The sequence below is a fragment of the Hipposideros armiger genome, unplaced genomic scaffold, assembly GCF_001890085.2.
Source record: "Hipposideros armiger isolate ML-2016 unplaced genomic scaffold, ASM189008v1 scaffold_591, whole genome shotgun sequence".
Lineage (NCBI taxonomy): Eukaryota > Metazoa > Chordata > Mammalia > Chiroptera > Hipposideridae > Hipposideros > Hipposideros armiger.
In genome coordinates this window covers 221,289-248,906 of record NW_017731941.1, presented here as the reverse complement: position 1 = coordinate 248,906, position 27,618 = coordinate 221,289, and the positions used below count along the sequence as shown (strand labels likewise).

Genomic DNA, 27,618 nt, shown 5'->3' with positions numbered 1-27,618 from the left:
TCTCCTCCTCTCGTGCCTGGCCTGGAGGAGAGCCAGCCACCTCCACTCTGAGCCCCTCACCCAGCCCCAAGTCCTGTCCAGCCAGACCTGACTCATCAGTGCTTGAGGACCGTGAAGACTCCTCCCAGGGCATGATCCCAGGCAGGCCCGGTGAGACCAGCAAGGAATGTCCATTTTCACACCCTGGTCTGAGGAAAAGGGTTTGAACTGGGTGCGTGACATGGGGGATTCATGGCTTAGTGGAAGCGTGGCGCTCAGTACCTGCTGTGGGGAATGTGCTCAGGTCAGTGTGTTCACGGCTTTGACTCCACTTTTCTCTTCTTCTAGTCGCCCAGAGCAAGGCCACACCTGGCTTCCCAAGTTGGAGCTCTAGTCTAACCCTTTGTCCCCAACCCGAGCCAGGGGTGCCTGCAAACTCAGCCCCAGCCCCAGCCACTCTCAGCTAAGAAGTCACAATGAGGTGGCTTCCACATGTGGGAGCTGAGCCTGAGCTGGCCTAGGGCAGCCAGGGGCCCCTCCTCTGAGGAGAAACCAAAGGGATCCTGGAGTCCCCATCTGGGGACTAAAAGGTATGGGCAGGTGGAGAGCTGGATCAAAGACCGAGCACCCTGTAAAACCAAAGTCCGCTCTCCCCAGCACATACTGAGTCCTAACTGTAATCTAAGCCTGGGGTAAACCTTGTACTCCACATTTCCAGTCCTGAAGCAGAGGCCTGATCCCTAGTCGCATTCTAAGTGGCCTCCTTCAGGCAGCCTCCTGCCTACCCAAGCCCAGGCCACTCTGTGCTCCGAGCCCTGTGGTCTGGCTGAACCCCAGGCCTGATGTGCTAGAATCTCTGCAGTGTTGCCTGGAATGGCAGGGATGACAAACCACACCAAGGTTGAAGCCTAGCCTCCTCCCCTTCTTGCATCGCTGCCCCTGGGGGTAAGCCCAGGCCTGGGCACTCATGGAGGGCAGCTCCGGAGATGACCCTTGACCAGCCTCTGCCCTGCCAGGATCCAGTGGTCTCTAGGACTGGCTGGATACCCCCAAGTGGGACTTGCCTCACTGGGACCCCTCATTCCCTACAACTCTGCCCCCGACCTCCGGGGAGCCCTACCCCCCAAAGAAGCAGAAAGCCTCATCCCCAGACATATCTTCCTGAGAACTGAACTGCCTCTCCCCACCTAATGGAGAGTTGTCTTTCTCCAACTATAATTTCTTCCTCCTCCAGGCCTGGAAGGGGAGGGATCTCCGGAAGAGGTATACCCTCCCAAAGTGGGTCTGTTCCAAGGACTCATGAAATGGTGACGTTTAATGAGAACTCCCCCACCCCCCACCCCTGTATATACATCTATAAAAAATTCAAATACAGCAAGTTACCACTGAGTCAGACTAGAAGGGACTGACAGGGCATTAAATACTGTGGGATAGGAGCAGGGAAAGGGAGAGTCGTACAAAACGGGAGCAGAGGTGAGGGACTGAAAAGAGTGGGAGCTGGGGGGAGGGGAATGGCTGGGGCCCCCCCCCACCAGTGTCAGGAGCTTATAATCTGATGGTGGCAACAGAGACCCTGGGACGGACAGGAGGCTGGGGCAGGAGGAGAAATTGTGGATGTGAGGGGCTCCCCTCAGGTCCCCCAAGGGCTCCTGGGAGTCGCTGGCGTTGGAGGGTCCAGCCCAAGGGGGCAAGGTGGGTGGGGGGGGGTCTTTGGTGGGTGGGTTAGCTGCATGGCCCTCCTCTCCTGAGGGAAAGGAGGAGAGCCGGCGTGGTATGGTGGGATTGGGGGCGGCAGGCCCGGGCCTGCTGGGGTCTCTACAAATTGTGTCTGAAGAGAATGCAAAAGGTCCTCCTGCCCATGTGCAAAATAGAAACCGGGCTCTGCGGGCTCAGCTCCGGCCTCCTGCTCCTCTGCAGGTGCGCTGGCATGTCCTCATGGGATGCCGGGCTCTGGAGAGACAGGGAAGGGGGTGTGAGGAATGACGGTGGGATGGAGGTCGCCTCAGACTCCCCTCTGCCGCCCAACCTCACTTGACTTACCAGATCAGAAGACTGCTGGCAGTGGCGGCAGCGGCAGTCAGGGCCAGAATGACAGGGACACTGATCAAGAAGGGTGCTGAGGGTCCTCCGCCGCTGCCCAGCTCCCCCGGATCACAGCTCTTCGTGGTGGGTGGGGGTGCCAGTGAGCTGGTGGTGCTGGTCGTGGTCTCTGGGGAGCATGGGGGAAACTCAGGACAGGACCGGGGCTGGAGTCCCACCCAGATCTGGGGGTTCATGAAAAGCACTATTTCTGCTTCCTGTAGTAAACGAGTGCTGCCTCCCTCATTAAACAGCCCCTACCTCCCCCATCATGTAGATCCTGCTTCCCTAAGGCTTATCGATGACCCCTCCACCCAATGGCCTCTAGCAAGAATGTCCAGCTAGCAAAGACCAAGGACAGCAGGGGCTAGACAGACAAACGGTAGTATGACAGCCACAGAGTGTGGAGACCCTTGGGGCAGAAGCCTGCAAGGAGTCAAGAGGGAGCAGGATAAAGCCAGGGAACAGTGCAGGCCGGCTGAGAGCACAGGGGGCAGGGGCGGGCTCACCCGGGGCCTGGGCCTCGGTGGTGAGGTGTCGTGGTTCCTCAGTCCAGGGTGTGGCATGGGCAGCCACGCTCCAGTCGCTCCACGTCCCGATCTCATTGTCCTTAGCCGCCACTTGGATGATGTACTCCTTTCCAGCGTAGGCATCTGTGATGGTGTGCGCTGTGCCATCCGACAGCTCCACCTGCAGCCAGACCATGGGGGTGGAGGGGACCCCTGGGGGTCAGAAGAGTGAGGCACCCCCAGAGAAAGTGAGAACACTTTGGGGGAGAGAAAAGTGAAGACACCCCTGGAGAGAATGAGGACTTCCCTGGAGGATAGGGAATACTGAGAATATTCCTGTGGGAAAGTAAAGACATCTCAGGGAGGAGACCTCTGAGGGAGGGAGGCTGCTCCTGAAGGAGTAAGAAAATCTTTAGGGAGACCGGAAGCACCCCCAGGGAAGAATAAGGAGGACTTTGTTCAATGTCTGGACTCTGCTGGCATCCCAGCTCTCTTACATCCCCCAGCATGAGACCTGAGGGCTCCAGCCGGAAGGTGACAAGAATAACGGTGTGAGACGGGCATGGCATTTGTGCTCCCCCTCTCCCAGCAAAGAAGCAGTTTAGAGGGAAAGGTACAAAGACATGGAGCTAGTTGCTGGAGTCCAAATTTTAGCTCCATCTCATACTTAGCTAGGTAACCAAATTACTTAACTGCCACAAGCCTTGGGGTCTTCATCTGTAAATTGGTGTTAACAACCTATCTCACAGAGTTATAATGAGGACTCAGGTACATGGTAAGCACCAAACAGACTTCAACCATCTGTCATCATCATGGGTTCCAGCTCAGGGACTGGGTTCCCAGATGCCCGGTGCACCCACCAGCCTGACCCAGCTGGGCCTCCCCCTCGGAAGTCCTCAGTGTGGTTAATCGCCCTGCCTGAGGTGGAAAGGCGTTGTGGGCAGCTCCCGGGGTGGCAGGACAGCAGAGCAGCTGCTCCATTTCCTCCTAGAGGCATCACCACCCCAACCCCCGCCCCAGCCGGCCTTATCCTGCTGGTCTACCCCCCAATCTGGGCTGGCCTGCCTGTCCGGCGCCCCTCCCAGACCCAGGCTGGGCTCTGGTTCATCTCAGCAGCACCCGCTGCCTCATTAAGCCGCCTCGTAAACAGGGGCAGCCGGTGGGGGCGGAGGAGAGGGCTGCTCTGGGCCACGTCTGGCCTCAGGGCTTTTTTGGTCCCTGTTCCAATCTAACCCCTCCAGAAAACTGGAGTCTGGGCTACCTGACCTGACAGGCTGTGAGTACATGCATGCGCGTGTATGTGTATTTGTGAGTGTGCAGCTGGGTCCAAGTGGAGTGGGAAACCCCTCCAATTCCCCAAGTCTGTGGTCCTGAGGCAGGAGGCACTGGTAAAGGTCAGGGTCAGAGTGAGAGCCATTTTTGGACCCAGACCTGGGCTCAAGTAAGTCCTACTCCCAGCCCTGGAAGATCGGTGGGCCCCACAGACCCTCCTCTCCTGGAGTTCCACCTCTGGTCCCCCAATCCCCTTTTGCTCTACAAAGACCTCCTCTGGCTGAGTAGCCCCATATCCTTCGGCTCCTTCTCCGTCTTGCCAGGATTGGGCCCCCAGGCTCCTCCTCTGGTTCTATCCTTTAGACTTTTGCATCTGTCTTTCCCCAAAGGGAGAGAGCCACGGGAAACAGATCAAATTATTACCTCCTTGGTGGGCTTATGGTGGGCACCATACCTCTAGGAATATGTCCCAGAAGCCCAATGTCCTCCCGGCAGCCATATCTTCTAAGCCCGGGCACTTCTTGCTAGGTTATCACTGATCCCTCATCCACCCCCTTAAGGAATGGCTCCTCAATCGGCAGGAATTCCCTAGTCAGTGGCATCCGCCTCACCTGGGTCTCCTGGCCTCCCTGCTGAGTTAGGACCAGAGCAGAAGACATGGGGAACCCGAGCTAGATCCCAGAACTTGCCTCCCCCTGAGACAGCCACTGCCAGACCTCATGGTGCAATTCCTGGCCTGTATCTCTCATTTCTTCCTGAAAATCCAAGTGACGTTTTCCTCTGCTCTCCCCTCTGCACCCCCTCCCAGTCGTACACCTGCCTCTCTCCAAGATCAAGGATCAGGGAGAGTAGATTCTGTTCAGAGCAAAACTCAAGTTCAAAAGAGCCATAAATCTAGCCAACCTCAATGCCAATGAGACATGGAACAAGACTAACACATGCCACGGGCCATGTATATTTTGCTCTTCCCACATCAGTGTGGGGCTCAGCTCTGCCCATGGTACAGGCCAGTGCATGGTCTTGGCATGTTAGTCATATGCATATATGGAGCATGGGTCCTGCTGTAGACCACGTGTGTGCGTGCATGTTCCCGTGTGTGTGGTGGGCGGTATGCCAGGTCCACTGCAAGGCGTGTGCACTGCGACGCGCGGGGCTGCTGCCTGTAGCTCGTTAGCGGGGGAGGGGGGCTTGTGAAACTAGACCCTGGTTATTAGCAATGCATTAGGCGCCGGCAGCTGGCCAGGCGGGAGGGACTCCGGACTCTGTCAGGGAACATGTGAGCGTGTGAGCAGCCTTTGTGGGGGCCAGGCCTGCAACCCCAACAGGCACCCTGGAATCGAATTACGCACTTTAAAGGCTAGCCAGGAGGGAGGCATGAGGAGATTGGGCTGGAGCCCGGTGGATGCAGTGGGGATACAGGTTGACCCCCAGGTGCCAGCCTGGGTTGCCCCATCGAGCACCCTCCCAGCTCCAGTCCTAGCCCACAGACCTCATGGGCCACACAGAGCTCCCACAACCCTACGGGCCCAGGGCTCTCAAGGAGAATCTCAAGTCTTCCCCAAACCCCTGGCTGCTACCCAGAGCTCTCTATCATAGCTTGATCAACATCCCAGACCACAGCTTGACTCCACACTGCCCCTTGTCCACTGCTTAGTTCCCAGCCCAGGCCACCTTCTGACCCATAACCTTAAGCTGACCCCTAAGCTAGATCTGACTTTGGAGCCCTGACACTAGTCATGGCCTGAACTTACACCCTGAACCAAACTTGACTCCATCGCCTGATTATGACCCCTTAAGCCCATCTGTGAGTCCTTGAGGACAGGAACTGTCCTGGCCCTTGGGTCCAGCACAGGCCCAGCGCCTGGGCCAGAGTGTACGAGGGAGATGCCTGATCAGGGCTGAGAGCCAGAGGTAAGGAAACTGCCTACCCTGCCTGCCATTTCCCTCTCAGAATTTCTCTCCACAACCTTGGGGAGCTACAAAGATAGATGTGTTCCCACTGCACTAATGGGGGGGTCATCGGGAACCCCTAAGGGTCTTAGATCAGGACACCTCCCTCAGCTCCATCCATCCTCTAAGGCCCACCTGGTGCCTTCTACCCCGGGAAAGCTTCTCTGACTGCCCTCAGGCTTCACAATGGAACAGCTAACAGCAGGGATACGGGTACCTCCCATGCCATGTGGCTCTGATTCAGGCACTCGGGATCTAAGCAGGGCAGAGCACTCACATGCTGCCACTGGTCCAGGATGAGGGGTCGGTAGCGCAGAAAGAACTTGAGAGGAAAGGAATCAGGGTCGGGCCAGGTCGAGGGGGTCTGCCATGTCACCTCTAGCCGGCGAGGGTTGCTGGGCACTGGTCGGGCTACCACATTTTCTGGAGGGTCAGGCTTCACTGTTCAGGAGACATAGCTTCATTACCACACTAGTCTCTGGGGAACAACCCCACTTCATCATCCCAGGCACCATGTCCACCATCTCACATCACCAACCATTGTCATCATCATCATGGTTGCCACCCATCTTCTCTGTTGTCAACCGCCTGCAACCACCATTAGCCACCATCTCATTACTTCTACCTCTCACATCCTTGTCATCACCAATGACTGTCACTACGGTCACTGTCACTAGCTCATAATATCAACATCCCAAATGTTATTCTATCATCCCAACCCCATCCTCATGATGACCAGCATCCCCATTACTAAGCCTATATGATGACTCCACCATGACCCATCACCCCCATCGACACCTGGATCACCCCCTCCTGCACCAGCACCATACACTCCCCCGAGTCTGGCTTTTCAGTTCCAAAGTGAGACGTGGCTTCCCTTGGAAGAGTCTGTGTTTAAAGCTGCTCTGTAGGTCAAGGTTAAAAGACAGTCCACAGGTGTTGCCGTTCTGGGTTGGAGGTAGGTTGAGGATCTGATGGGAGCATCTAAGGGCCCAGCTTATATACAAAGTCTGGCTGGGGACCCAGCCATGGGGTGGGGGTAGGGGGGCAAGCAGAGGGTCTGGCTGGGCCTGGCTAGAGGTAAGAGAAGCCAAGAGGTCTGGCTGGGAAGGGGCTGGGACAGGCAGAGGGTCTGGCTGGAATAGGGCAGGGGCAGGCAGAGGGTCTGGCTGGGATGGGGGTGGTGGGGAGGGCGGTATCTGTCCCAGTCCTGTCTCCTGTTCTGACACCTCATTCATCACAGGCCGTAAGGAAGCCATTAGCGTGTGTTGGGGGGGAGGCTGCAGCTGCACAAGGGTCTGGCCCAGCCTGCCCCCCCTCCCCCTCTCATATGCTCTAGGAGCCAGAGAGATGATGGGAAGAGCTGCTGGAGAGGTCTCTCGGCCCCTGCAGGTAAAGGACATTCACTCAAATGTTCACAGGTATATACATGCACGCATATGTGTACACATGCCACACATACTTGTGCACACATGTGAACATCCCACCAATGCACATATACACCTCTGGCACACACCCACTTACACATTCCCACTGGAGTAAGCAGCAGGGACCCTCCCCCCATTCCCACGCACCAATGGTGAACTCGTCGAAGGTGATAGCTGTGGCGTTGTGGCCCAGGGCATTGCTGACACTTATCGAGACCTTGTATTTGATGGTGGAGAACAGGTGTATGTAGCGGATGTGGCAGCGGTTCTTGAGGGCTGGGTCCTTCTCACAGACCATAATTTTGGAGCCGTGCCTGAGGAGGGGTGAGGCCCAGGCACTGTTACCAACATCAAGGGTCAGGTGGGGCAGAGGTTGGGGGAAGGTCAAGCCCAAAGCTGGGCTGAGCAAGGATCTGGACTGAGGGCAGGGGGGTGGGGGTGGGGGAGACGTCAGGGTTGGAACCGGGTCACAGGCGCATCTACTCACAGCACAGTCACATTGAAGGTGTTGGGGATGTAGGTGGGGGCCGGCAGATGCCAGCTGCAGTAGAAGCCCTTGGGGTAAGTGTTGGAGCGGCAGCTGAGCACGGGTTCCCGTGGCGGCACTGAGGGTGAGGACAGCAAGGTCAGGGCATTCTTGGAGCCCCAATTCCCCTGCACTAGTGTGGGGACAGGTGGGCCCCAGAACCCCAGCTCTCCCCCTCCAACCCATCAACAATGCCAGAGGTTGGTTGGGGGGGGGGACTGTCAACGAGGGTCTGAGGCTTCCCAGGCCACAGAGAGCCAGATGTTTAATTAAAGAAAAACAAGGGCTGTAAGAAGAGGGAGCCCCCCTCCCCCCACCTGCTCAATGGAGGCAGGAACTGTGGGGAGCAGGGGGCTGCGGGCCTCAGCTCGTCAATCACAGGATGGAGGTGATGTCTGGGGGAATCGGCCCTAGCTCCACATCTCCTGCCACATCAGGTCCATTCCCAGAGGAAGATTGTGCAATAGAGGCTGAGGGAGGTCTCAACTGGGTCCTCTGGTTGCTGGGATGATCAGGGTACACTCCCTGGAGAAGAGACACCCCAGGCTTCCCCTCAGTAGAGACTGAGAAACACAAGGATAGGCCTGGCGGTTCCACAGCAAACGCACTGGGTGGCTGTTCCCATGTGTATCTGTGTGTGTACATGTCTGCATGCATGGGTCTACATCTTATCTGTGTCTGTGTGTGACATGAATGAGTGACTGTGATGGAATGTGGGTACATGTGTAGGAGTGTCTATGTGCAGGGCTCTCAGAGTGCATGTTCATGTATGACTGTGTGGGTGTGTGCATGTGCCTGTTGAGAGGAAGCTGCTATTCCCTTGGTGTGTACCTCACCCCAGCCCCAGCCCATTTAAGAAGTCTTTTACATGATCAGCTGTCTTCACTCTGAAATGAGGAGGCCCAGAGAAGGAGAGGGACCTTCCTGGGGTCACACAGGAAGCCAGAGCTGGGACTAAACCCAAGGATGGGGATACCCACCTACATGACCACACATACACTTGGGAAGTCTTTTCTGCTGTCTAACCACACTCTTTGCTGCCATGAGCACTTACGCCAGCTGTCCCACCCTCAGGCATTGGGTAAGGCGTGAGGACAGCCGGCTCAGGTTCCTGGAAGGAGGCAGCTTCTGTGATCTGACCCAGGCAAGGAATGTCCGTGGTGGCTCCAGGGACACTGACACCTCCTGCCTGTGCCCCCCCCCCTCCTCCCCCACCCTCTGCCTGACAGGTGGACAGGAAATGGGAGGGGGCAGCTCAATAAGCCAGGGACAGTGAAGGGGAATGCATGTCTATGCTTGCTGAGTGGCCACGGTGACACATGGGGAGCTGTGGGCTTCTAGCCACAGTGTGCACATGACTGTGACTGTGTGACTGCGTGTGCATGTCTAGTATGTATGAAGTATGTACGTATGTATGTATGTATTGGGGCCAGATCTCCAGGGCCCCATCTAGCTTTGCAGCAGGAGAGATGAGAGGGTCAGAGAGGCATCAGGTGTAACAGATAGAGTGGGCAGTGCTGTGGGCAGAGGTGGCTCCATGCCCCAGGCCTGCAAGGGAGAGCCAGAGCCCATCTGAGTCCACACAAGGAGCAACCAACATTCTGCCCACTGCTATCTGCCGCCCGTGGGAAGCCTTTCTGGCCCCGTGTCCATCTTGTGTCAGTCCACGTTCATATTGTGTGCCTCTTGTATCCCTTCTCTATCTGCCCAGGGGCTCAGAGGCATGGGGGTGGGGGGCGGCCAAGGACACAGGAAGTGCCTTGTGGGGGCCTGTGGGCCAGGCCAGAGTTGGCAGCCAACCCAGGAGGAAAGGACATTCCGAGGTCGGCAGAAAAGCCTACACTCCCCCCTCCTGCCACTACCCCCCCTTACCCCCAGCTTCAAAGGAGAAGGGCGGGGGGGGGGGGGGGGACTGAAGCCTGCGGAGTCAGCTCCCTGCTGCCTGGGACTCTTGGGAGGGCAGAACAGGCAATGGCACTGGACTCACAGGCTCCCTCCCCCTACCAGCCTCCCCGTTGACCAGTTTCCATTCCTCAGTCTTCACCCCTCAGACCAGCCTCCCCCGCCCCATGAAACCAGTTCCCCTCTCTAACTGGGTAGATCATGGGGGGCTGGGGGGGGGCCCAGGCAGGGATTTGTCTGTCATCTGGCTACTCCTGCCTGGCCCTGGGCCCTGAGTAGGGAAGGGCTTGGGTTTCCTGACAGGGACCAGGTTTCTCAGAGGGAAAAGGAGGAAAGAAAAACAAAAGGAAGAAAAGGAGTGACTTGCTGCAGCTGGAGCCCAGCTGAGGGGCCGGGTGGGTGGAGGTGGGGGTGCTGGGAGAGACCAAGTGTGAGGTTGTGGGACAGTGTGCGAGCGGGAGGCCTGTTGTGAGTGTGCTGCGAATCAGGAGTTGTCTTTAAGATAGTGAGATTGTGAGGCTGTGTAACTCTGAGAGGCTTCATGTGTGTGACGGAGACTCTGGGCCGTCGTGTAACTGGGGGTGATTAGGTGTGTGACTGGATGACTGTGTGTGTGACTCAGGGCAAGGCTGTCCGATTTTGAGATGATCTATTATGCATGAGGCTGTGTGGCCTAGGTACTCTGTGAGAGCATGTGTACATGTGCCACTATGTCTGAAACACAGTGACAGCAAAACGACATACCTAAGACACTGTCTATGAGATGGAACTTAAGCCTAAATGTATTTTTCAAACAGTGTGGGAAGATGCCCAGAATTCCCAGTGTATTCACACATGAGCTGAACACCGTGTGAGAGCATGTTAGAGAGTACGTGAGCAAAAGCTCCCACATATACGTATTGTAGTATACTCTAGGCATACTGGTATGTTCCTGGATGCCCAGGCATCCTGAGTTGCCCCTTGTGGGGGCTCCTGAGATGCCCAAGTGAGGCATCAGCCTGTGGCAGGGTGTCCTTGAGTCCCATGCGGGGTTGTGTGTGCGTGTGCATGTGTGCGTGTGCCCCTGCTGGCCCGGGGTTTGTTTGTTTTCCTCCTAATTGGCTTGTTTTTCCATGTCCAGCCCACCAAACCGCATGTTTTTCCTCTCATCTCGCCAGCCCGCCTGGGCTGGAGCCCCCAGCATGCACGAGGCCTGCCCGCAGGCCCAGAGAGGAGGAGGGGCAGGCTGCCCACACCCCTGGCCAGGCCAGGCCAGATCAGGCTGGGTGGGGCAGGGTGACCCTTCCAGTTTCAGCCCTGCCCAGGCCCCACCCACATTCCTCCTTCTGCCTGGCATTCAAAGCCCATGGCCTATCCCAACTTTATCTGTGGCATCCCTCGACGCACCCCAACTTCTGGACGCCTAAATGCCCCCCCTCCTGCCTCCCAAACAGGGCTGAGGACAAAGTAGTGCTGAACCAGGGGTTCTGGAGTTCCCATAATGACCAATCAAATATAAATTTAAAAAAACTGGACAAGGAACTGTCCAATTTAAATCTAGTCGATTAATCTCTGACTTGTTTTAGCTTAAAATCACAATGACACTGCATCAGCCATATCTAGTAAACAAAAGACTACTAAAAGGAACCCTGTGATCCTGTTCCCTAATGTGGAGAGTCCTTTCATCCTTCTGGGAAAGGAACTCCTCAGAGCTGTTTGTGAGTATTCACCTGAGGGCAGAAAGGTGGCTCAGGAGAAAGCAATTCAGGGATCAGTCTGGTTAAGAGGACTTTCAACAGAATATTCTTATGAAAAGCTTCCCATGGAAATAGAAACATGAAAATCATATATGTTTAGGATAAACATTAAATAATTTTTGGTTTGAATGATCCATAAATCAGGGGTAACTTTGTCCTATTTTCTAAGCGTTGGCAAGAAGGATAATTTGATATCGAATGTTGCCAAACCCAGTCTCTTGTTACTAATATAAAGTGACTGAGACAATCATGATTAATGTCCCCTGTTCCTCTGACCAGTGCTTTAGAAGGAAATAAGACAATGAGAGATAAGTACCTGTTACTAATGCTACAGCCAATTCATGGCCAGCTCTCCTCTGACAGGCAAGGCCTGGGGAGTGGTCAGCAGTATATATAAAAGGTCTGGGCTTTGGTGACGACAGAGCAGCTGTGGGCATGTCTTGTGGATACAGACTACAGCCATTACTACTAGACCCAGTTCCCCTCTAATGAGCCCTCAAAGAAGATCAAATCATCAGGAACAGGGCCCAGGGTCACCAAAGCCCTGCATCACTGCCAGCCTTGTCCATCCTGAGGACTTGTGGGACTCAAACTGAGAAGAGAAGGGTGTGGGTGATGGTGCCAAGTTGGCCTTATCCCCCTCCTTCCATAGCACTCAGTATATGGCCTGTTTCCCATGGAAAAAGGGCCCAGGACAGGGCTGAGAGCTCCACTTCAGGTGGGTCAGGGAGGACTCTGAGAGGCTGGTCCTGCATTTCTCAACCTGGCCAACAGGGGTCACTCCACTCCTGGCTTACAACTAAGCCATTTGGTTAGGAAAGCCACTACTCTAGTTTTAACACATCAAAGGCTTTTCTGTGAGGAAAGGAACATCCCCACCAAAACATATTTCCAGCTCTCCTCTAGCCCTACCAGTGCGTCAGTGTTTTTGTGGAGGACCCTGAGCAACCCTTCAGCCTAACATTTCCCATGGTTGTCCACACCAATCTCCTGACAATGAAGAAAGGGCCTGCTCCCACGTCCCTCAAGCATCTCTTCCTCTCGGTAGCTCCCAGGTAGTAAAGAAACCATCTTCAGACCGTGGAGTGCATCAACTAATTGGCATGAAGCCAGAGAAGCTTGAATCTTTGGCTCAAGGAGAAAAGAAATGAAACTGTTTTCAGAGTATTTATTCTGTCGGTGGGAGCCTCTGGCTGAGATCCAGTACCTGCCCAGTTGACCTTCAGAAACACTGATAACCTCATCACCCCAACTTCTCCAAACCCGTCTTCCAAATCGCATTCACCTGGGCTTCCCTCTGTCTTCCTTCTGGCTCCTCCTTCTCTCTTTGTGGTTCATTTCTCTCCTTCACCCCCTTATATAGTTTTGGTCTTCAGGGCTCATTCTGGGTCCTCTTCTCTCCTGATCCCATGATCTCTCCCTTGGCCATCTCACTCCTTCCAATGGCTGACAATCCCCCAAATTCCCATCTCCAGCACAACCCTCTCTCCTGAATGCCAGACCTTCAGATCCACTGGCTACCAGTCATCAATTCCTAGTTGTCCCCCGAGAACCCCAACTAACGTGTTTATAGCAGATATCGGTGCTGCTGCAGATCCCTCACTCATACCCTCTGCTGCTTCTGCAGTTATTTGCCTAAGAGCTTTCTTTAGCCACCAAAACCTGCATTGCCTGCTGAGGCATCAGGCCAAAAGTGCTGGAGAGCTTCAACATCCCCGCCCCCACCCGAGGAGAATCCCCCAGCCAAGGATGGGCAGGAGGTGGTATATAAGCATCCGAGCCCCCTCATCCCTCTGGCAGGAGACCTCCGAGGTGCATGTTCTACCTGCACTCCCAGTGGGTTAAGCTCCCGTAGCCCAGATGTAACGGCTGGTAACTCACTCTTTATTGGCTAACTTAACTTCCTTTTTCTATCATGTTCCCATTCCCCTACAGGTGTTTCCATCACCTGCCAAACTAACAACTTGCATATGAGTGCAATCACATCTTGGGATGTGATTCTAGGGAAACTCCAAGTAAGCTACTGTCCGAAGGGAACATGCTATCTTCTCCTCCAATGTACCCTTCCCACTGTGTCTCTGCTGCAGTGATTGGTATCACCAGCTTTCTTCTCTCCTGTCCTCCCCACCTCCAATTCATCGCCAACTCCTGGACATCAAGCGCCCCTTCTCAACTTCCCCGACTCCACACTCTGGTCCCAGGTCCTCATCATCTGTTCTGCATCCCAACAACAGCCTCCTTCTGCCTGGCTGTGCTCCATCCAGTTTGCCTCTCTTCACCACAATGAAAGGGATCTTTTAAGAATGTGACCCTAATCGTGTTACTCCCCAGTTTCTAGGATCATGATCTGCCCCATCCCCATCTTTAGCTCCCTTCTCCCATGTCATGCCCCACAGCCTCTGAGGCCTATAGTCACACTCAGCTCTCTACCAGAAACGACTTTTTCAACGTGTCTTCCAAATCCTCTAAGTCTCCATGTGTTTCCCCCTCCAAGAAGTCTTCCTTCTTCCCTGGGCCTCCCCGAGTGCCCACACCTATACCTACATAACCACAGATCCCATTTTCCTCCGTAAGGCCCTCATGGCCAGCCCCTGTGAGAGAACAGTGGAATGTGGCTCCTCTGCTCTGAGCTGTGACCTCAGGATTCCTCCCCACCAGGCCCCAGATGGGCCATTGTTGCCTTAAGGCTACATCCTCGACCGCCCCCCACACACCAACCCCTGACCTAATGAGGTCATGAGAAAGTGTCTCCAAACGCTGAGACCCGGTGGAATGATATCGGTAAAGCTTCCTCAAGGGAGCGTCTCAGAACGCTGAGACCCGGCGGAATGATGTCGGTTATCTCCCTTATTTTCATGGCCGCGGCACAGCTACACCATCCTGGGGATTGTGTGTGTAGGAGTATGAAGGCACAGCAGGTGTTGGAATCCAGTGGGGCTGGTTGATGGAAATTAGCCATAAGACACTTATCATAAGGACTTCAGAAAAAACAAGTTTCACTTCTTAGATGTTTCTTAATAAAAGCTATGCGTTGGCTCGATTCGGGGCTCAGTTCAAAAAAGAGACTACAGCTCCCTGGTCTCGCTTTAACTCTATAATTGACTCTTGCATTTCTTTAACCCTACGCCACCCCTCTCAATCCCCACCACCCTTGCTGTGCGGAACACGACAGGCCATGACCTGCCAGCCCTACTCTGTCCATTTTGTCATAGGAATAAGATTTCAGAATCTCAAAGACCTCTTGGGGTGGTGGAATACATGTACAAAATGCCCAGGGGTCTGGACTCTGTGGGCAAGACTGGGCTCAGAGGTCAGAAGAGCAGGCTGGGACAGGATCAGAGGACTAGGGTGAGGGTGCTGCAGCCTTCCCCCCTCCACCAACAGGAAGGGGACTTGATCTGGGTTAAGGGTCTGGGCCTCATGGACAGCTCCCTTGAGTGAAGTGGGAGATGGGATGAAGGGTTGGGAGCAACACTTACAGCCCACATGTAGGAGGACTTGGTGGCGAAGGTGCCAAGAGTCACGGTGGAAGCAGGCGTAGAGGCCACTGTGGCCCAGTTCCAGGCCACGGAGCACAAGCTGAGAGCCGTTGAGCAGGTCAGGGGCCAGGTCTGTCCCATTTACCAGCCATGTTACAGCTGCATCCCAGTTGGCTGTCCCACATGGCAGAGTCACGTCTGAGCCCAGGCGCTCATACTGCACATGGGGTGCCTCTGTGGGGGGCAGGGGGGGGAGAGGGCAAAAGTCACATGTTACAGCTGTCCCCAGCAACTCCAGGTGAACGTGCAAGGATGAGAGCCTGTGAATATGCCTGAGTGAGGAGTCCAGGCTGACAGGCTCCGTCTGACAGTGTGTTTTAGGGAGTTGCGCGTGCAAAATTTTTCTGAGGCTGTGCAAGTGTACAGGTATGTGAATGTCCAAAGGGGTTAGATCTCAGTGAAAACCCAGTTCACCTCCAGTCCCTAAGTCCTTTAAAAATCTTCCTGACCCCCATGACCCTAACCCCTTGCCACCAATAGGCCCAGCCTCAGTCACTGACATCTGCTACCCAGGCAAGCTGGAGCTGAGGGGCCCCATTCCTGGACTCCGTTCTCTGTCTTTCCCCATCTGTTTCTCTTCTCCATCCTTATCTCTGTCCTGCCTTTCTCCCTCTCCCTGACTCTGGCCCCCCTAACAAGCCCCACCCCACGCCCCAACCAGCCATTCAGGGCTTGGGCAGCAGCAGAAGGGAGAATGGGCAGGGTGGAGGACTGAAGCCCTAGGGAACTCCTGGCAGCTGTCAACTTTGTAAAGCAGGAACTGCTTAGGGTGGGGGTGGAGGAGTGCTGGGACTGAGGGAGCTCTCTGACCATTCCTCTCCTGCCCCCAGGAGGGGCCTGTCAGAGCCAAAAGCAAACCCCAGGCCTGGCCTCAGCAACCCAGATATGATGGACGGAGCCCAGGAGACTGAACTGGAAAGGGCGGGAGGGAGCACCTGTCGAGAGGCAGTGCTAGGTGGGGGAAGCGAGTGGGACAGAGAAAGTCCCAGACACCCATCTACAGACACCAGTGGAGAAGCAGGCATGCAGAGCCAGAGATGCTAATCTATTCTCCTCATCCTGCACCCCCCAAGACTGGAAGGATAGATTCTTCCCTGGTCCCAGCCAGATCTGTGAAGTAAGGGTGGGAGAAGAAGAATGAAGGGGAGGGGTCAGGGTGGGGGGGCTGTGGGATTCCTCGTTAACACTAGCTCACATCTCCCCTCAGAGAGCCACCCCGCTGAGTTGGGGGATTTTCAGAGGCAGTTCCTGTTAACGAGCCAATTAAGTTGGGCCAGTGGCCTCTTAATTAGACTTGTTAACACCACCAGGACTGCAGGAGGTAGGGATCCCCATATGCTGCCAGCCGCCCCCTTCCCTCCATCACAGCCCCCTCCCCAGCACTGCTTTTCTCTCTGCTGGAACATTTGTCCCTGTTTTTGCCTCTGCTGGCCTCCCTGTGCCGGAGTCTCTCCATGTCTCCAGGTCTCTCTCCCACTGCCTGTCTCTGTCTTGCCCCTCTCTGAGCCTCCCTGTCCCTGTTGGAGAAGAGGGAAGCAGGAAACCCAGCCAGCCCTGACCACTCATCTGCGGGGCCTGGGACCAGCCGAACAGAAGATGAACAGGGCGGAAGGGCGGTGGCTGGGGGCCTTGGAGGCCACAGCTGTGAGGCTGGACCAGAGACTGAATGGGGGCCTCCCCCTGACCAGAGGCCCAGTGTCCAAGGCTCAAGCCATAGAGCCCCTCTCCAATCCACCAGCCCTAGCCACTGAGCCCCCCTCCAGCCTCCCTTCCAAAAACCTGGAGCTTCCAGGAAACATGCCAAGCCCCTCTCTCTGCACCCCACCCCCCAGCAGAGACTCTGAGTCCAGCTGCCTGAGGAGGAGGCTGAAAACTGACCGTTGGGGAGGGGGTGTGGCCATCATGGTCCCAGGGACAGCACATCAACACTGACCAACAGCAGCTCTGAACTAGCACAGCCCCAGGATGGCCCTTTAATCCTGGGGGGTGGGTACAGACACAGGATGAGGAAACAGTGAACCAACAGTACAACACATACAATGGCAGTGGGATAACACTTCTCCACTGCACCTTGTCCACCTCAGAGATGACATGGAAACACAACCAGACAATAATGACAAACCAACGACATAAGGGCAGGGCAGAAATGAAAAATCACAACACAATGACAGAAGACAACTACAGGCCACAAGGCAGAGGCAGAGGGGGCAACATGACATGACAATCACACAGTGTCACAACTGCTACAACAACACAACAATGGCAATACACACAGCCATGCAACAGCTCCAAAGATGGCAGTGATTTAATCCTTTGTCTCTGGACAGCTCTCCTCCCGCCCTGTGGGTGCCCCTACTGATGTGCTGTCCATTTCAGAAATTAAATCAAGCAGCAGGGGGAGGATGGGGTTCTTGGCCCTGACGCGGTGACAAATGCTCCAAAGGAATCAGCTGTGAAAAGGTTGTTAGAAGCCAGGATGAGAGACAGAGACAGGATGAGGTCATGAACACGGAGAACACAGAGGGACAGAGCTGACGGCTCCCTCACACCTGCGCATACAGGCTCACATGGGGACCACATGCCGGAAACAGTCCCCCCAGGCGTTCTAAGTAACTTCACATCGCCACACACAATAGGACGAGGACAGTCACCACAGAGAGGAATAAGCACACACAGGGCAACCATCCACAAGGTCATAGCCACACAGGGACACTGTCCCACTTCAGGGATGGTAACACCTGATACAAGATCACATGCATGCATAGGAAAGGCACCGTCCCCCAGAGGCAGTTACACATGGGGACACAGTCTCACACACAAGGAGACAGTTTAACAGGGACACAAACACACAAAGAGACAGAAACAGAGAGAAACTATCAAACTATCACGCGTGGGATATAGTATCAACCACAAGGACACAGCCCCACGAAGGGCATGGTCAAATACAATGTCACCAGGGCACAGCCCACAAGGATTACAACAGAGAAATGCACTCAAACAGGAACATGGGTTCACCCACATAAAAACACAGCCTAATGCATAAGCACAGTCGCACACACTCACAGAGGTGTGGCCTCATGCCCAGGGCCTTGATCACATGTGGCTCTGCTTTACACACAGGGCAGGGGCCAGGCCAATGGTAGAGACCACTGCACACCTAGGCAGGTCGGATCAGCACGGGAGCCCAGGGTAGGCTGACTGCAGACAGGAGGTCGATGGGCTAGCCTGGTGGTTCATTCGGTCCCTGCCCTTTGGGGAACAGCCCTGGGATGGGCCAGGCACTCTCTGGGTCTCAGTGTTGGTCTTACAACAAAGAGGACACAGGAGCCTCGACCCACTGCCCTCTTTGAACCCATAGCCTTGAGGATGGCAGAGTTCAGCCATCAGAATCTGCTCCAGGCCTGGGCTCTAGAGATGCTCCCACCTTCTCTGCCTCTACCCAAGCCAGTTGAGGTCAGGGGTTGGGTACAGAACACATCCAAGGGAGGAGTTCCCTACACTTAGAGCAGCGGTTCTCAACCTTCCTAATGCCGCAACCCCTTAATACAGTTCCTCATGTTGTGGTGACCCCCAACCATAAAATTATTTTCATGGCTACTCTATAACTGTAATTTTGCTACTGTTATGAATCGTAATGTAAATATCTTTTTTGTTTTCCGATGGTCTTAGGCGACCCCTGTGAAAAGGTCGTTCGACCCCCAAAGGGGTCGCGACCCACAGGTTGAGAACCGCTGACTTAGAGCCTTGTTTGAGGAGTTTCAAGGTTAGCCCTTGTACTGATGTGACTGTTTGAGGTGCTATTTCAAATGCAGTGGAATGGCTGGTGGTCACGTTTAAGAGGGTGCCTATTTTCCATCAGGGGTGCAGCTCCTTGCTCTGTGAGCTATGGAGAGGACTCAGCCCTCACTGGACATTGATACGGGGAGGGCAGGAGGCTGCCAGTGGCCCTGCTTAGGCATTCTCTGCCTCCTCCAGCCATTACAGCTGACTGAGCCACCAGTCCCCTTCCTTAGTATGCCAGCCCTCTCCCACTTGTCACCCTGCCCATCCCCCCCCCCAGTCTTGTTCTCAGTCCTCCATCTCTGTCTCCATATTCCCTCTAGGATAAGGGGAAGCATTCTTGTCCACTGTCTCTCTCAGTGCCTCCCACTGCATCCCCCACATACCCCCAGGGCACCCCATTTCACCAAATACTGTCCAGGGGCCCTGCCCCTAGCAGCTCCCAACTCCCAACCTACCTGTCTGTACCCTACATCTATCCTAGTGGGAAGAGGGACAGATCATCTCAGGCCAGAGAAGCCATCAGCATGAGCCCACCCAAGAGACACCAGAGGACTGTGCCTATGAGACAACATCAGTGAGTCACCCTGCATATAAGTGTCATATGACTCATGTCCCTCTGGATGTTCATGGGTGACGATGCCAGCATGTGCCAGTGTGTGGCTGTTGGGTGAGTGCATACATCTGTGACACGGAAAGTTCATGTTCAGCTATGGGACGGGGTCGGCAGGGAGCCCCCCACTTCCACCCAGCACTCACCCTGCGGACTGTGTCTCTGGGCGTAGACAATGGCGGCAGTGGCAGCGAGCACAGCACAGCAGGCCCACGGGACAGGAGCAGCCATCTGTTGGGAGAAACAAGGGCGGAAGGGGGAGGGGGTAGATCAGCCCAGGCAGGAACCTCCTGGGGAGCCCCCCCCCCATGTTCTCTGGCAAGACTGGGAAATCCCAGCCCTAGGGCCAGGGCACCTTGACCTCAAATGTCCTTCATGGGGCTCAGGATCCTCTTTCAAGCAACAGAAAAACAACATTATTGGCATCTGTAGGCAAAGGTTTGCTAAAATGGTAGAAGGCAACCTATAGTGGTTTGTTGCTCGATAAGGCTGCTGGCTGCAAGATGGTGTCAACCGCGGATGAGTTATAGAACAATGGTAATGTTAGGGCCATTTTTCTAAAACAAAATAGTTTTACTGGTGAGGGTGACTAATTAGCTATAAACACTGCAAACTGAAAGGGTAATGTTTTAACTTAGTTGGAGGTCTATATTTCTCCAAGTTGCCTTGAATGGAAGGTCCCCTGCTGCGCTTCTGGGGGGAGAGCTCAAAACCTGACTGCTCAGGAGCTCCTTGCATCTATCCTCCAGTGAGCCTTGCCACTGAGCTCCGGGAGGCTCAGAGCAGCGGGGTACCGGGACAGTAGTACATTGTGACCGAGGTCAGATGTGGCTTTTGCTTTCGTGTGCACTGATGATCAAAAAAATGAGGGGTTTTCATATATAAGTCCTTGCAGAGACTCCAGCCCATCCTTCACTCCAGCCACATGCCTCAGGAGCCTGGGACCCCCAGCCCAGTAGATGTGCATTACTGTCTACACACACATCTATGCGGGTACATAAAGCACACTCAGGACGTGTCCCCAGGAGCCAGGATGAATCCAATTGCCCCCCTACATGCTGTCCTGCTTCCTAAAATGGGTCCAGTTGTCCTCCCCCATCTCACCCCAGAACATGCTTATACTTGAGGGCAGGGAAATAACTCGTTCCTACAGAGAAGGCTCCAAATCTGATTCTCCCACCCCAGTGTGAGGAGAAGGCGGAATGTCAACCAGACAGAAGTAGAGATCCAGAGAGGAACCCTGCCAGACACTCAACCAGAGCCACTGTCAGAGGTATAGCCATACACACAGCAAAGACACTGGCCAGAGACACTGCCCAAAACAGCCAAACAGAACCCCAAAGAAACAGCTCCACACAGGTGGGAGATACTGGGACACTGTGCAAGGCCAGAGAAACAGGTAGACATAACCAGCCAGAGACATGGTCAGAGAACAGCTGATACACAACCAAAGGACCCACCAGAAACACTGTAAAAGATTCAACCAGATGTAGATACACTAGAGAACGAGCAAGAAGCACAGCCAGAGAAACCATCAGCGACACAGCCAGAGAGCCAGAGATACTGTCGGAAACCATGCCAGAGAAACTGCCTGACACACAAGCAGAGAAACACCAGAGAAACTGATAGACACAAATAGGCGTACACCCAGAAAAACAGCTAGAGGGAGAGCCAGATGCTCAGTCAGGAAGTATCCACACCACTACAAACACTGCCAGGGACACTCAGACACACAGTCCGACACACTGCCAGACACAGCCAGAGACACTGTCAGTAATACTGCCAGAGAAACAGCCAGAGACACTGCAGACAGAGCTAAAGCAGGAGACAAATGTGGGTGTCAGTGTGTAGCGGTGGCTGGGGGAGTTGGAAAGCATCTGACTTCCGGGGGCTCCTTTATGCGAGACAGCTCCTTCCTGCCTGCCGGTTGCTATATTCACCCCTCACCAAGCGAGTTCCCCACAACTGCACCTGGTTTTCCTCCAGCCATAGCCACAGGTGCTCTGACTGCCCCTCCCTGGCACAGCTCATCTCTCTAAGCCCCATGTGGCCTTGGCTACCCCTCCCACATCAGTGACTCCTAGAGCCTTAGCTGCCACTTGGCCTGGCTCATGACCCTCAGCCATTCCCCTATCTTCAGCTACTTCTCAGACCTAGGAGGCTAAGACAATGGCCAAAGACACAGTCAGCAAGTAGTGGGGCCAGGAAATAAACCCAGGACTCTGAATTTAGAGCTGGTGTTAGAGAAAGAGTGAGACAAGAGCTGGTTTCCCACCTCGACCCTTGCAGGTAGCTCTGAGGCTCTCCCCCGCCATCTCTGCCATCTCCCATGTCTTTCGTCTCACAGCCAGAAAGAGACTCCACCTCAGTGCTACCCACTGCCCACCACATGGGAGCAGGAACCTGGGCATGGGGAGGTGGCTGGACAGGCGGAGTAGATGGAGGTTAGATCACAGGATGTGAGAAGAGGGACCTGGTGGCCCTCTGCTCCCACCTCCTTCCTGGTCCCAGTTGCAGCAGGCAGTAGAGAGGAGATGGCCTAGCACACGTGTACATGCATACAAGCAAACACACACACACACACTCTCTCTCTCTTTCTCTAAGGCTCCCGCAGGGGGAGGGGTGGCTTCTTCATCAAAGTCGCCTCCATCAGCCCGATGAGTTACTGTAAGGGCCGGGCCCTGGGCCAACGGGGCTGCAGCCATGGGAGACGGGCGCTGCTGAGAGTGAGCGCTGCAGAGAGTGGGGGATGGGGTACCAAGACAGACACTGCATGGTTGGGGGCACCCTAAAATGGGAGAGGCCCAGGAAGAGGGGAACAGTGAAGCAGGGAGAGAGGGAACGCCATGAGCAGAGACCCAGAGGGACAAGAAAAGACAGAAATAGGGAGAAATGTAAGAGACGCAGGAAGAGAGATGGGGAGCATAGAAGATGGGCAGAGATTCAAAGGCAGAAGGAGAGACAGACTTAGAGAGAATGACAGAGACACTGGCAGGGTCCCTGAGCCCACCCTAGAGCATCTTTCTAAGCCCACACAGCTCCTCCAATGTGAGGGATGCTGTCAGTGCAGCAGCGCTGGCCAACGTGAGACAAGAGGAGCACGGCCTTTCTGGGGAATATAGGACTTCTCCCTGGGGATCCAGGAGTCCAGTCCCCAGAGGACAAGGGTGGTAAAACCCTACCCCCTCCCTAACCCTATCCCCTCTCTGTCACGCAAATTCAGAAAGCCTCTGGCCAATTTCACTTCCCCCTTCCCTCAGAGGCCCAACTGGGCCCATTCCCAGGTAGGGAGGCTGAGGCCAGAGGCATCTAGGCTACACCTCCACCCTGCTCTAGCTCACCTCAGGTCGCCCATCCCAGGGCAAACAGCATCTTTCCCAGGAATTTTCCAAATCCACACCCAATGTCTCTGGGATAGATCTAGAGCAGCGGTTCTCAACCTGTGGGTCGCAACCCCTTTGGGGGTCGAACGACCCTTTCACAGGGGTCGCCTAAGACCATCAGAAAACAAAAAGATATTTACATTATGATTTATAACAGTAGCAAAATTACAGTTATAGAGTAGCCATGAAAATAATTTGATGGTTGGGGGTCACCACAACATGAGGAACTGTATTAAGGGGTCACGGCATTAGGAAGGTTGAGATCCGCTGATCTAGAGGATAAATCCCACAAAGCCCCAGATAAGGGCCATGCAAACTGACCCAGGCTCCCTGCAGACACCTCCAGGAGCCAACCTGGCCTCTAACCCCAGCGCCAGAAAGAGGAGGGAACAGAGGGCACCCCAGTAGCAAGAAAGAAGTCCAGCAGCCCAAACCCTTTGTCAACACAAGGAGCCCAGCACCTCTCCTGACACAGAACCCCACAGTGTCATCGTTATACACACACACACACACACACACACACGCGCGCGCGCGCGCACACACACACAGGTGACACATCAAGAGACAAATCCTGGGCTTCCAACTTACTGTCACTGTCCCATTATGACACAGAGACACCATTATATAGTGATAACACTCAGTATAAATGACACAGTTGTACAGTTGACAATGAAACACAGGGGTGTTGACAATCACTACAGTGACAATGATGCAGTCAGTGACAGTCACGTACAATGACACCAACAAACAGGGCAGTGACACCTGTTGACATTGACACAGTCACAGTAATAGTAACCTGAAAATCAAAAATGCAATGAGACCTACAGTCACATAGAGTAACGATGATGACATCACAGTGACACAGGGATATTGAGAGACTCAGTAACATGGACAGTCACACAGAATAACACCTACAGTAATGCTAGCACCACAGAAGCTGAGTCCCCAGCAGTGAGACTGACAGATACAGTGACAGGCTCCAGATCAGGGACCTGGTTACCCAGTTTCTGAGTCTGGCTTAGGAACCATGACCCAACACCCCTCTTGCCAGCCCCAGCAAGGTCCCAGGTGCCCTGCGTCCCAACCCTCAGCCCCTGCCCAGCTGAAGGTATAACGTGAGGAAGGGGAAGTATAAGTTTTAGAAAAGGGGAAGTGTAAGTTTTAGAAAACCCTTATTTATCCCTGTAAAAGCAGATAAGCATTTTAGGTTATACACGCCCAACCCTGAGGAATCCACACCACATCCAGGGTGGGGATAAGAGGCTCTGAGCACCACTGACTGTGGCCCAGCTCTAACTGTGTGCTGATGTGCAATAGTGTGTTCGGAGCTTCAGGGTGTGGTTGGCGTGGGTGTGCTGAGGGTCAGGTAGGCTCAATCTGGTCTGGACAATGAATGAGCAGGGAGGCCCCATGGGGTGCCTCTAAGAAATTGAGATCCAATGAAGATTACTGGCCTGGACTTCCCCCATGGCGTGCAGCTGGGTGAGGTCAGAAACATTTATCTGATGGAGGGCTAGAGGCCCATAGCAGGGCCAAGGTGACATCTCCACAGCTTCCAGTCCCCCTTGGCCACTCCAGACTACAGAATCCCTCTGTATAAGGGAAAAGGCACTCTGTCCTGGGACCTCAACTCCTTCCCCTCTCCCTCAGCAGCCCTAGAGAGCCTGTCCTGGGAATGAAGCAAGAACACAGGACAGGACTCAGTATAAACTAACAGATTCAAGGGCCTGAGGAACTCTATGGAGGACTCCGACAAGCAGAGGAATTAGGGTTGAGTGAGGACGAGAGACACCTACACTTGGAGAGAAAAAATGAGAGACAGAGCAGGGGCAGAGACAGGGACAAGGATTTGGTGGGCAGAGAGGAACAGCACTGGCTAAGGGGGAGCCTGGGAGAGACAGTCAGGGCTGGCGGGAAGCTTCAGGAGTGGGGAGGAGGGGCTGAGGCCTGGAGGCCCCCAGATCCCACCAGGCCTATGCAGCCTGGACAGCGTGGGCGGTGGGGGCGGGGGCAGAGGCCTGAGCGGTCCAGAGGCTGGGGGGGTTGTGGGGGGGGAAACAGCAGGCTGAGGAGGGAGGCCTGGCCCCTGGCAGCTGGCCCGCAGGCCCCCCATAGGGAAGGGGGTGGGCTGGGTCAGGGGCCAGCTCCTAGGCTGGGGCCGCTGGCGTGGCTGGCCATGGGGGCAAGCAGGCAGCTCCTACTCCCTGTGGTGTCTCTCTCCCTCCTGTCTCTGGGTCTCTCATCTCTGGCTCTTTCTCCTTACTCTTTGACTCTAGACCTGGCCCTCCTTTCAGCTCTCTGTTCCCCCTGCCCAAGGAACATAGGACCTAGAAACCATTCCTGGGTTCAAGATTCAAGCCTTATCTCTTCCTGGGCTACCACAACCCCACCCACTCCAGGAACAAGCCCCAGTGCTCAGGGGAAAGGACCCCCGCCCAAACACAGGCCCTCTCTTCCCACCCCAATAGAAGGGGGCAGGAGAAGCTGAGCACCAGTTGGGGGGCGGGCAGGAGGGAGGCAGGGAGAGCGGTCCCCAGCTCCAGCCGCTGGCTGAGGTTGTGGAAAAGGAGGCGGCTCAATGCGAGTGAGTTGGGGGGGTGGGTATCCGCACCTGCTGTTGTGACCTCCACAGCCGGAGATGGGGGCCTGGGGGGGACAGGATTCCGATGAATTTTGGCAGCAGCTTGGACTCTGAGCGCTCAAAGCCCCCACCCCCAGCCTCTTGCACCATGGGGACCCTGAGGTCAGCATGTGCGTGCCCTGCTGCACGTGTGTGCCGGTGTGTTGTGGGGGGAGCCTGGGGCCCTTCCATGATGAGCCCGGATGGGCAGCTGGGAGGTGTCCCGGGGAAGTGGGAGCCTGAATCCCACCAACTCATGCCCACACGTGGAGCCCCACTCTGGAGGGGGGCTGCCTGGTAACCTAGGCATGGGCTTGTATGTGTACATGTATACAGGCCTGTGCTTAAGCAACCCTCTAGGTGCAAAAGGTCTGGGCTTTCTTCCTCAAAAGTCATTTGGTCCAGCCCCCTGCCTCTCAAATGGGGAACAGGAAGGGGCAGATAAGTTCCTATCTTCCCTTTGGGCACATGGGCTCTGGACATCTTCACAGAACCTGAGGCACAAGCACCAAATCCCCATCCCTTAACCCGAGTCCAGGGTCCCTTCTGGTTTCTAGCAGAATGAGGAGGACCTTCTACCCAGAAAAGGCCCACACAGCAGTCAGGTTAAGTCTATAGGGAGTAGAGCCTGCTCCTCTTGGAGGGACAGAATGCTGCGGCAGGAGGTTAGGGAGCTGGAAGAACTCCATGTAAGGTGGGGGATGGGCAAAGCAATAGGGTTGACTGAGACCTCCCTTAGCTGATGGGGGAGAGAGCTCACAGTAGATGAGGCAGGGGCAGGAGGGAGGCAGCAGGGCCTTCCACGGAGACAGAAGAATGGACAGAACAACTTTTCAGGCTTGAGGCAAAAAGACCTATTTGCCTCAGCATCTCCCACTACACCCCACCCCTGGCCCCATCACTGCTATGGTGCAGACACACCCTCAAATACATACACAGAGGCCTATGCTTGCAAGCTTGTGTACATGTGTACACACACACACACACACACACTAGGGAGGCAGTGCATGTGAGGCATTGGTCTGTAAAAAGAACTGAAGATGGTCTTTCTGACAGAACAAGAGCTGAGTGGGGGAACAGAAACTTCAACTGTCTTCGCGTAACAGTGTTCTGTTCTCCCTGCCCCCCAACATGCATGCACACTGCACACACTTCTGAGGAAGCTTCTGGTCTACTGGGCAAAAGCAAGCCGTCTTCCCTCCCTCCCCTTTACTTCCCTCCTCACAGTGGGGAAGCCAGAGGAATCTGTTCCTGATGGGTAAACACAAGCACGAGTATGAATGCACACATGTTCACGCACACACCAGCGACTCAGGGTCACACAGCACCCAGTGCTCGCTTCACCCAGAGTCATGGCACACACTTGGGCTCTCATGACCACCCAGCAGAGCTCCCCAAAGCCCCCACTTCCACATACACATAGCCAGAGCTTTACAGGCCCACCCAGGAACCTCTCACAGACACTGGCATTCAGAGTGGACCATCACGGCCACACATCATGGCCTCCCACGTGGACACCCGTTGTCACAGCCTCACACACGCTGGTGTGCGTGCACACACACATTACAGCCACACACACAAACTCTCTCACACATGCTCACTCAGAATAGTGATGGTCTCACATATGGAGACCATCACACTCAGAGCAGTCCATTTTCCACACAGATACCACTGTACCTCAAAAAACTCAGAGCCCCCCATTCGCCCTCATCCTCTCACACCCCTACACCCAGCAGTGGGAAACACACACATACATATTCAGAACAGTCACTCTATGCTGGGACCTCAGGTTTGTCAGGCTGTGCCTGGAGGAAGAGGGGGGTACAGCTTACGGTGGCCTAACACAAGAAGGAGGGGCTTTTTTCGTTCCTAAAAAGTGAGGAAATAGACGATTATTCCCTAGGCAGTTACTTCCTCCCCTAATTCTGCTTTCATCAGCATTTGGAAATGAGGGGACATCCAGGCCAGACAGGAGGAATGAAAAAGCTCCTGGGTGAAGAGATGGTGGTATTGGTAGCAGCAGGAGCCAGAAAACCCCAGCAACCAGCCTGCTCCCCAGCCCCCTACTGCCTCCCCTTCTCACTCCCTCTTCTCCAGGATGAGGAGCAGCAGGAGCTTTCAGCCTATCTATCTGCTGTGTGATCCCAGGCCTCTTCAAAACCTCTCTGTGACCACGACTGTCTATAGGACACCCCAAATGTCAGGCCTGGCAGCAGGAGGGGAGGAAAGGGAAAAGAGGGCCGGCTGAGTGGCACGTTGGTTAGGAGTTGGCTTGGGATGCCAGTTCTGAGCAGCAGGGCCCC

General features: G+C 54.8%; 1 protein-coding gene across 3 annotated transcripts in view; it reads right to left on the bottom strand.

The window, feature by feature from the left end:
- Nucleotides 1–1,275: 1,275 nt before the first annotated feature.
- The window catches only part of CNTFR (ciliary neurotrophic factor receptor), a 39,191-nt gene continuing 12,848 nt past the window's right edge, over nt 1,276–27,618 (bottom strand). Inside the window, exons 2-9 of one of the 3 annotated variants that reach the window (XM_019624487.1) lie at nt 19,459–19,543; nt 14,860–15,093; nt 7,704–7,821; nt 7,364–7,530; nt 6,067–6,230; nt 2,568–2,748; nt 2,020–2,188; nt 1,276–1,929 (exon numbers count right to left, since the gene is read on the bottom strand). In XM_019624487.1, the coding sequence (XP_019480032.1) occupies nt 1,929; nt 2,020–2,188; nt 2,568–2,748; nt 6,067–6,230; nt 7,364–7,530; nt 7,704–7,821; nt 14,860–15,093; nt 19,459–19,543 (1,119 nt within the window). In that variant the 3' untranslated portion in view covers nt 1,276–1,928. Of the gene's footprint in view, nt 1,930–2,019; nt 2,189–2,567; nt 2,749–6,066; nt 6,231–7,363; nt 7,531–7,703; nt 7,822–14,859; nt 15,094–19,458; nt 19,544–27,618 lie in introns of those variants that run through there. The other 2 variants (XM_019624488.1, XM_019624489.1) reach the window with 2 other exon arrangements.